The 10,446-nt window shown below is 40.5% G+C and overlaps 1 protein-coding gene across 9 annotated transcripts in view; it reads right to left on the bottom strand.

Moving 5' to 3' along the window:
• Positions 1 to 2,118: 2,118 nt before the first annotated feature.
• Kdm2b (lysine demethylase 2B) overlaps positions 2,119 to 10,446 on the bottom strand; it is a 124,608-nt gene continuing 116,280 nt past the window's right edge. For 3 of the 9 annotated variants that reach the window (XM_026386008.2, XM_026386003.2, XM_026386004.2), the window contains 2 exons: positions 3,305 to 3,432; positions 2,119 to 2,668 (listed from right to left, as the gene is read on the bottom strand). In XM_026386008.2, coding sequence (XP_026241793.1) covers positions 2,516 to 2,668; positions 3,305 to 3,432 — 281 coding nt within the window. In that variant the 3' untranslated portion in view covers positions 2,119 to 2,515. Of the gene's footprint in view, positions 2,669 to 3,223; positions 3,433 to 10,446 lie in introns of those variants that run through there. The other 6 variants (XM_026386010.2, XM_026386011.2, XM_026386012.2 and 3 more) reach the window with 2 other exon arrangements.

The following is a 10,446-nucleotide window of genomic DNA, read 5'->3' as shown; positions in this document are numbered from 1 at the left end:
CATGCACACCAGGTGAGCACGCTACCGATTAAGCCACATCTCCAGCCCACCCTAAGCTTATTTTTAAAAGGTCTGTACAGAGACCTTGGATTTGCATTGGGGTGAATCTCACCAGGCTGTTTAGTACTTTTTTTTTTTTTTAAAGAGAGAGTGAGAGAGGAGGGAGAGAGAGAGGGGCGGGGGGAGAATTTTTATCATTTATTTTTTAGTTCTCGGCGGACACAACATCTTTGTTGGTATGTGGTGCTGAGGATCGAACCCGGGACGCACGCATGCCAGGCGAGCGCGCTACCGCTTGAGCCACATCCCCAGCCCCTGTTTAGTACTCTTGTGGAAAGCTCACCTATGGCCTGTCTTGCATGCCTAGAATATGTCAGGACATTGCTGTGTGTCCCCCCTATGGTAGCGTGGATCTCTAGCAAGTGGCAGTCCTGCCACAGGCGCCTCTCGTAGACCTGTGTGCTTCGAGAGTCCTTATAGGAGAGGTACTGCCTTCTAATATGGAACTCTGCTATATTTTAAGCAGTCACAGCTGCAGCCCTGAGCCTCAATGTTGGCTGCTAACAAATGAATACAAGGACCTCTGAAAACCACTATTACTCTTAAAGCTATTTCCCAAGGAAGAGAATAACCCAAGTAGCAAGGTAACTTTCATTTGCAAGTTCAGAGGACTAAGGCTACTAAGAAACAGAACTTGTGTCTCTCCATCATGAACCATCAGGACGAGCAAAGATAAGTTACACTTTTATACTTAATTTTGTTAAGTGGACCACTGAGTTAGTTATAGGGTGCAATGACTTCAGTGTCATTTTGCCACAATGGCATAATAAGGAAAAGGAGGATAAATAAAAAATTGGACTGTTGCTGGGCATGGTGGCACACACCTGTAAGGCCTGAGGCAGGGGAGGCTGAGGCAAGAGGATAACAAGTTCAAGGCTACCCTGTCTCAAAAAGGGATGGGGACATAGCTCAGTGGTAAAGTACCCTGGGTCTCATCCCCAATATTGCAAAAAAACTGGACTATTAGCAGGAAGGGCTTGTCTAAGGGGGACAAGGTTTTATGTTCTTGACTATTGAGAAAAGAAGTGGTTATCCTCCCCATCTTCAGATTCGCCACAGCAGTTATTTCTGTACATGATTATGAGGTTATAAGAGCCTACTTTAAAAAAATTAAGTGATCTAAAATTATTTCTAAGAAGCCAATCCTGGCAATTGGGAGGCTGAGGTAGGGATATTACAAATTCAAGGCCAGCCTCAGCAACTTAGACCCTGTCTCAAAATGAAATATAAAAATTGGGTTGGGGCTGGAGATGTGGCTCAGCGGTAGCGCGCTCGCCTGGCATGCGTGCGGCCCGGGTTCGATCCTCAGCACCACATACCAACAAAGATGTTGTGTCCGCCGAGAACTAAAAAATAAATATTAAAAATTCTCTCTCTCTCCTTTCTCACTCTCTCTCAAAAAAAAAAAATTGGGGCTCAGTGGTTAAGAAGCACTGGGTTCAATCCTTTACCAAAATTAAGGAGAAAAAAAATTCCTCACTAGTTTTTCTGCCACCTGGGTAAGTTACCACATAACCAAGTGTCCTCTCTAGCTACTTTGCAGGAGGGGAACCTCTCCTTGAGTTGTCTCCTGTGGGAGATTTTTTTAAAAAAATATTTTAAGTTTTAGGTGGACACAATATCTTTATTTTACATTTATGTGGTGCTGAGTATCAAACCCAGTGTCTCGTGCATACTAGGTGAGCTCTCTACCACTGAGCCACAACCCCAGCCCCATGTCTCCTGTGGGAGATTTGAGATGATGCCCAACCCCCACAAATCTTGGAAACTTCAAAGTATAGGTGATGCCAAGCAGCCATGGAAGTTGTTGTACAGATATGGCAAGAGGCCTCCACACAGGTGAGCTGCCCTGCCCCTTAAGGAAAGTCTGTTCCTTAATTTCTATATTTGGCCATATTACTTTATAGTCCAGAAACAGCTGAAGGAAAAAAAAAATCATGTACTCTGAGGCTGCTATACTTTTCAGATTAAAGAGAAATTATATTGACCTACAGACCCTGGGCTTTCCAATTAAAATTCCTAGTCCTCTCCTCAAACAAAAACCCCCGAACACAAAGATTTTTTTTTTTTTTTTTTTTTTTTACAACTGTTTATACAAATTCAACAAAGGTAAAATCGCGGCAGGGAAAGTCTAGGAAACACCACCATACAACAATGGCACTTCTGAATGCAGAACATTACAACTAGGAAACAGCCAGGTTACGAACCTAAATGAGAACTCAACTCACACTTCAAAGGAGAGGAAAAGAGGCTGTGTGGGCGCATTTATTCTACTTCTTGTCTCACGGTATAAATTAGATCTATGTAGAGTACAAGAGCTCATGCTGGAGCAAAACCCTCCTGAGTGCAAAGGCTGAAGTCTGATTTGTAAAATTTCAGAAAAAGGTGAATTCTCTACAGAGGAAACTTGGCAGAGTGTCTGTCTTACTTTGACTGTAATTTACATCTGTCCACATCATGCTCGTGTAACTTCTTGACATACCAAGCAGGCTCCACTTCCAGTTAAACATGCTTTTAAGTGGAAGGTCTTGGCCCACTTTGTCAGATCTGGGCACATTTGTAGATGAGTTCTTTGTGTTGATGAAGTACAGGTTAAGTTCTCTCCTACCTGAAGGAAACCAGGAAAGTTGGCAATCTCAAAACAATAAAAATACTGGTATGCATTCAAACCTTGCATAAATAACTTTTAACAATTTGTACAAAAATAGTTCTGCATAATGTAAGATGTAACAAAACCAACCAAACAAAATGTGTCAAGACGGCAGCAGATGTGGTGTGTGGTCCACTTTATATTGACACCAAAAACCTCAGCATTTCAAGGAACAAGGTGTCCAAAACAAAAACACCACAGGGGGTGGGGTAGGGAGAACCCCTAAAGCTCATGCTTCAAAGAAAATTCCTCCAAAGCCCATCTTCCTGCAACGGGAATGTCTTCTTGTAAAGGCCGCTTAACTGTGGTCCAGAAAGCAGTGCAGTTACAACGCAGAAAGACCAGAGGGAAGAAAGAGTCTGGCTCACACATCCCCAAATGGGTGGCTTCTCCCTTGGCAAGACTTGCAAAATGGAATCGTTCTATGGTCTGTTGTTCCAAGTTCCATGAGAAATAAAAGCCCTCGTGTTTTGTGAAGTCTTTCCCCTCCCCAGCTGCGCCCACCCCCACCTACCCCATATTTACATACTTGTCCTTGGACTAACTCAGTTTTTGCAGGAGTTTTTCTTCCACTTGCCCAAACTGGACACTCACAGACATTTCAGCTATGAACTGCTCACAGCCTTCCTTGGTGACTTGCTTGCAGTACCTCAGGTCAATATGACAGATATTTCCACAGCGTTTGAAGAAGGACAGGCACTGATCAGTGACCTTATTGCAGTCTACAGGGAAGACAAAATTATGTTAAAAAAGAAAATGTGAGGTGGGAAAAGGTGCATTGTACAAAAGCTTCTCCTGGCACTCTACAGTGGAACCAGGCACAGCTGTCTCACATGCAGCCTCTGATGCCCTAAAACAAAATGTATTTGCTTAAAATTTTTCTTCTTTAAACGGGCAATGGTTTCATCCACCAACTATAAAGGGTTCATTCGGACTGGGCTGGGGATGTAGAGCATTTGCCTAGAATGTACAAGGCCCTTAGGTTCCATCTCCAGTACCACTGGAAAAAAAAACCCAACAGTATATCAAGTAAAAACCACTTAGACCACAGAGCTGCCTCTTCATGTACACTCAAGCAAATCCATCTATGCTGTCAAGAAGCTTTTTCCATCTAATATACTGTTGAGTACTTTTCAATGTGCATTATTGTATACTCATCTGCCTGTTCCCTTTCAGATAATGCTCAGGCGGACATTGCTGGATCAGAGAGAATATTCTGTAAGGTCATCTTGGGGATCCTCCTTTGCCTCCTGGTTCATTTCCCCTGTTTGTTTGTTTGTTTGTTTTTAATTCTGAATGTCTACCTGTGAAGAAGGATATGCCCAATATGCTGGAAGGGGATGGAGAGGTTCTGTCCACAGAGTAAATCAGAATGTATAACCCTAAACCACATAAGGCACCCCCTTTAGCTACATATGTCCATATGTCCATCAATTTATACTTTCTATTTTCCTTGAAAACTGAATCCACGGTCAATTGCCTTAAATGTCAGTCAACATCTGAGATTCACCATATAGCAAAAGGAATGATTTCTTTTAGGGCAAATTAAATGGAGGAGATAATGATTCCTACCTTCCTCTAAATGGTGTCAACCCAAGCTTTCAATTCTGCAAATATTTCAACAAAATTGATACAGGTTCATTAAAATAAGTTGGAAACCATAAACAGAACATGGGGACAATGTGCTATCTTTTATACATATAAGCTGTCCTATAAAGAGAACATAGGGCAAATGATCCCTGGGATGCTGGGACATGTAAAGAGAACTCATAAAGGCAATGGGAATTCATGAACGGGGAATAGGTGGTGCTGAGAGGCTGTCTACACCACCTGCAGAGTCACAATGAAAGCTGGGCAATTAGTGAAGGTGGGAGAACTGACAAGAACCCTGGCAAAAAGACGCCTCTCACTTTCTCTAGGGCAATCCTTTAATCTAACTAATCCTTCAAAAATGTTCCCCCAAGAGAGCCACATCCCCAGTCCTATTTTGTATTTTCTTTATAGACAGGGTCTCACAGAGTTGCTTAGTGCCTCACCTTTTGCTGAGGCTGGCTTTGAACTTGCAATCCTCCTGCCTCAGCCTCCCCAGCCACTGGGATTACAGGTGCCCTGCTCACTTTATAATCTTGTACAAAAGGCAAAGGAAGGGTATTATATATGCTAACATATTATTCCTTCAGAAAAAGATGCCCTCAAAACAATAATTGACTGATTTTAAGTTTAAAGATAAGGATTTTAGCAGTGATAAAATATGCTTGTTTTTGCTACTCAAAATTTGACATGAGGCCCTATATCAAACAGGTCTTTTTCCCTGAGATCCAGTTATCCTTAGATGGCAAGAGTTGCTTGAGGTGTTCACCTAACCTGGACAATATGAGCAAACTCCATGGATGACCAGCTAACCAGGGGCTCTAGTGTCAGCTGGTAGGGTGCACCTGTCTGTGGAAGTCTGAGAAACGAGGCTGGAAGAAGTCTAATACACAAAAAGAACCTCCCCACAAGAGTCCTTTCTATTCAGCTTTCTGAAGGGACATGCCTTTGGGCTTCAGCTTCAGGGATTTTTTTTTTTTTTTTTTAAACCAAGGGGGCTGGGGTTGTGGCTCAGTGGTAGGGAGCTTGCCTAGCACGTGTGAGTCCCTGGGTTTGATCCTCAGCCCCACATAAAGATAAATATGTTGTGTCCATCTATAACTAAAAAATATTAAAAAAAAAAAAAAACTTCCCCCAAAACCCAAGAGCCAAGGAGCATGCTGGTTGACATATGATCCTCCAAGGAGGTGTCAAGGATGTCTGCAGGAGCCAGATAAGCACAACAGAAAGGTAAGCATCAAGACACAACAGGCCACTCCACAGCTGCAGGACTTGTCCAGCAGGCCTCTCTAGCTAGGGGACCATTTCATGGGAGGAGTGGTGATGGCAGTTGGGGTGGGGGTAAAACTGGACAGCTCTGGAAGGACCCCCTTCAGGAGGAAGGTGGGTGAGTCTGGAAGATTCTCAGGAGGACTCGAGGGAGGGGTCTAAAAAAGGTGCCTGAGTGTGTCAGCAATGGCAGCCAGGAGAAGGGACTGCCTACAGCAGGTGGGGCCATTCTCTGGTGTAATGGACTCTGACCAGCAGTTCCAAGGCTGGGAACTCACCCTGAAGAACACAGTATACGATTATCACCTGTGATGTTTTCTTGTCAAAAATATCCACATTGAATTTAAGCAAGTCTACAGTTCACAGGAAAAATGAAAACAGAACAAGCTAAATACCACAAAGTCAACAAATTCTGAATATGCACATTCTTCTAAGAAAACCGTAGAAAGACTAGGGGGATTGTAAGGCTTTTTAATTTTTTTTGATGGCTTTTATTCATTTATTTATATGCAGTGCTGAGAATCAAACCCAGTGCCTTGCACATGTGAGGTAAGTGCTCTACCACTGAGCTACAACCCCAGCCCTTCAAAAGTAGTTTTTTTAAAAAATATTTTTAGTTGTTATAGATGAACACAATACCTTTATTTTATTTTTATTTGGTGCTGAAGATTGAACCCAGTGCCTCACCTGTGCTAGGCAAGCACTCTACCACTGAGCCACAACCCCAGCCCTAAGCAGCTGTTTTGATAATGATTTTTTAAAAAAATATTTATTTTTTAGTTTTTTAGGTGGACACAAAATTTTTTAATCTAATTTTTAATTTTTTTTTCTGGACACAATATATTTTTTCATTTTTATGTGGTGCTGAGAATCGAACCCAGGGCCTCACACATGCTAGGCGAGCGCGCTACCACTTGAGCCACATCCCCAGCCCAGATAATGATTTTTTTTTAAAGGGCTGGAGATAGAACCCAGGTGTCATGCATGCTGGCAAGTGCTATCACTGAGCCAGACCCCCACCCTACGTTCCTTATCTAAGGATAGCTAACTGATAACAGGAAGAGGCCTGATGAATATGGGAGCCCTTCACCATGAATAGTGGAAAACAAAAATATATGGAAATAAGCATATTTTATCAAATAGGCAAAATCCCTCTCCTATTTACACTTTTATTCTTCATTTGACTTGCAGGGTCAGCCATCTTGGTATGTTTGAGGGATTAATTAGAAGAGTAAGCAATGTCTTTAGAAAAAGTTAGAGGTTACTTGAAACATTTTTTTTGTGCATCTCCTTTTTGACAGTTTTCCCGTCTTCAGTCTCACTGAAGAAAAGGCTACATTTGGTGATTTTTAATCTTTTTAGGTGTGGGACTATTGTTGTAGTCCTTATTCTTAGCAAATATACACAGAAGTATTTAAAGATGTTTAGGGGTGAAATGATGTTTGTAAACCTTCAAACAAATAAAAAGAAAAAATATATAGAAAAAGCATGTGTGACACAATATCTACAACTGTTGCATCTAGCTGGAAGGAAATGTTTCAATTGTACCATTTTCCAGTTTTCCTGTATGTTTGGACATGTTCAAAATACAGAACTGGTGGTGTGAGGAACTCTATGGATAGGTGAAGAAAGATGTTTTTCCTCAACTTTTTTTTTTTTTTTAAAGAATTTTTTAATATTTATTTTTTAGTTTTCGGCGGACACAACGTCTTTGTTGGTATGTGGTGCTGAGGATCGAACCCGGGCCGCACGCATGCCAGGCGAGCGCGCTACCGCTTGAGCCACATCCCCAGCCCTCCTCAACTTTTTTAATGGTGAAAAGTAGAAGAGTCCAATGAAAGTAAGCTGATTAAGAGATACAAACCTCCATTAGTACAGTCCATAATAAAGAAGCGTGTCTACATGATAACAAAATTCTAGACAAAACATTCAGTGTAAAAAGTAATAAATAAAAATGATCTGTTTGCAGATGACATGATCTTACACAAAAGAAAACCCTAATGATTCTACCCAAGAGGTGTGGGGGAGAGAGCTTTTTTTTTTTTCTAATAAACTAAAATTCAACAAAGTTGCAGGATACAAAAACCACACAAAACTAACACCAGTGAACAATTATGAAAGGAAATTAAGAAAACAAGCATTCACAATAGCATCAAAAAGAAGCAAAAAGGGGCTGGGGATGTGGCTCATGTGGTAGCGCACTTGCCTAGCATGTGTGAGGCACTGGGTTCGATTCTCAGCACCACATAAAAATAAAATAAAGATATTGTGTCCACCTAAAACTAAAAAATAAATATTAAAAAAAGAAGCAAAACTTAGAAATAAATTTAAACAAGGAAGTGAAAGACTTGTACATTGAAAACCATAGAGCAGTGCTGAAATTAAAGATATATAAATAAAAATATTCCATCTTCATGGACTATTCATGGATTAGAAGACTTAATACTGTGAAGATATCAGAGAGATCTATAAATGCAATAAAATTGCTAAAAAATCCCCAGTGTGTTTTTTGCAGAAATAGAAAAATCCATCCCCAAATTGATGTGCAATGTAATGGACTTGAAATTGCCCAAAACTCTTGAAAAAGCTAGTTTAGGAGACTCTTGCTCCGATTTTGAAACTTAGCTGCAAAGCTAAAGCAATCAAAACACTTGGTACTGGCATAAGGATACCATAATTGAGAACTCAAAAACAAACTCTTGACTGTAGAGTCGAATGATTTTTGACAAGGGTGTCAACACCGTTCAAAAAGGGAATAGACAGTCTTTCCAGTAAACGATACTAAGAAAACTGAATATCCATATGCAAAAGCATGAAACTGGACTCCCTACCATACACCATATACAAAAATTTAACTCAAAATGACCTAAACATAAAACGTAAAGCTGTAAAACTTTTCTAAAACAGAAAATCTTCATAAGATTTGAAAAAAGATTTGGGAAAAGGAGGAAAAATTGGCCTTCATCAAAATTTAGAACTATTCTATGTAAATGACACTATTACAAGAGTGACAAAACCACCCAAAGAATGGGAGGAAATATTTGCAAATCATTACCCAATATTCAGAATACATAAAGAACTAGACAACCTGATTAAAAAATGAACCCTGAAAGCATTATACCAAGTAAAATAAACCAGTCAGCCATAAGAAGGACTGGATGATTATACTTCTATGGGGTATGTATAGGAGTGGAATGGAGTGCTTAGGGGGACTGGGTTTCTGCCCAATGGGTATGCTTTTTTAAAAAAATTTTGTTTTTTTTTTCTTGTAGATGGACAGCATGCCTTTATTTTATTTGTTCTTATTTCTATGTGGTGCTGAGGATTGAACCCAGTGCCTTACATGTGCTAGGCAAGCGTTCTGCCATGGAGCTACAACCCCAGCCCGGGTATAGCCTTTTTGACTGGGTGATGAAAAAATTCTGAAAATGGATCGTGGTGATGGTTAAAAAACTGAGTGTATTTCATGTCACTGAACTGTATATACCTAAACATGGTTAAAAGGATTAATTTATTTACATATTATAATAAAATTATTTTATTTTGGAAGCTAGCTATAATACATAAAAACTTAGCAGGTTTAAAAAAGCTGAACCCTACTCCTAATCCTAAACTTATTCCTAAATGTCTGAGGAGAAAGCAGGGAAACACCTCCAAGGGATTTGTCACTAATTTCTTAGAAAGCACTGTTTTATTAGAGTCAACACATATATCAGAAGAGAAGGTAAACATGGGATTAGAAGCAGGATGACTGGCTGAAAATCTGTTTAAGGAACAATAAGATGCCCAGATTTCCTCCCCAGCAGAAGACAGGCCACCATGCACAGATATAGGGCTACCTACTCAAAAATGGGAACTAAGCAAAAATTTACCTAGTCACTGGTGATAACCCCAACCTCCTTCCCCATGCCCAGCCCAAGAACACTGGTAGCTCAGCCTATACCCTCCAGTTTGGAGATCAAGGAGTCTCTGGTGACCCTGATCAACTTAAGAGGAAGACAAAATCTGGTGTCTGGGTTTCTGCAAAGAAACCACCAATGAAGATGACTCTTTAACGGCTGTCCATAGCAGGTGAACTCCAATCATCTGCCCAGAGTGTCCGGTCACCCTTGACTAGACAAGCAACTGAGTGTCAACATTCAATCTCAGGACAGCCTCTTATGAATATAGCTTGTGAAATTAAAATTATGGCTACCATTTGTTTTTGATCAATATAAACAGCAATTTCACATGGCTCAATCTACGTGACAGTGGAAATGGAAAACTCACTGTATACATTGTATGACAAAAGAGAAGAAAACTGCTAGAAAACAGCAAATAGATACAGAGGTAGAAAATAAGAAGAAAAATGGATGATATCAGGAGTAGGACAGAAAGAAACAGAAGGGGAAAACAATAAGAAGAAATTCAAGAAATTTTTCTAGAATTGAAGAACATATGTTTCTAGATAGAAAGGGCTTACGAGTGTTTAGTGTGATAAATCAGACTCAAGCCAAGGTTCATCATCAAAAATTATAAGACAACTTCTATAATCTTCCCATGAGAGAAAAGAGATTCACTGATGGATGAAGAACCAAATAGTTTTGGATCAGGCATGTGGATCTGGAGGACAGTGGAACAATGCTGCTCACTCACTGAAGCAACATGTCTCCCAAGCTAGAGCTCTAGACCCAGCTGAATTACCAACAAAATGTAAGGTCTAATAAGGACATGTGTCCTCTACCCAATGAGAGTCAACCTCAAAAGATGATATGGGATCAAGGAAGGAGGGCGTCCAACAAAGGCAGAAACCCGAGGGGATGATGGTAAAAGACCCAGGATGACAGCGGTACAGCAGAGGTAGCCAGTCCCGATGGAATCAGGAATCCAAATAGGAA

This window comes from Urocitellus parryii, chromosome 3, assembly GCF_045843805.1.
Source record: "Urocitellus parryii isolate mUroPar1 chromosome 3, mUroPar1.hap1, whole genome shotgun sequence".
Taxonomy (NCBI): domain Eukaryota; kingdom Metazoa; phylum Chordata; class Mammalia; order Rodentia; family Sciuridae; genus Urocitellus; species Urocitellus parryii.
The sequence above is the reverse complement of the archived record's forward strand: the minus strand, read 5'-3'. Positions and strand labels throughout refer to the sequence as shown.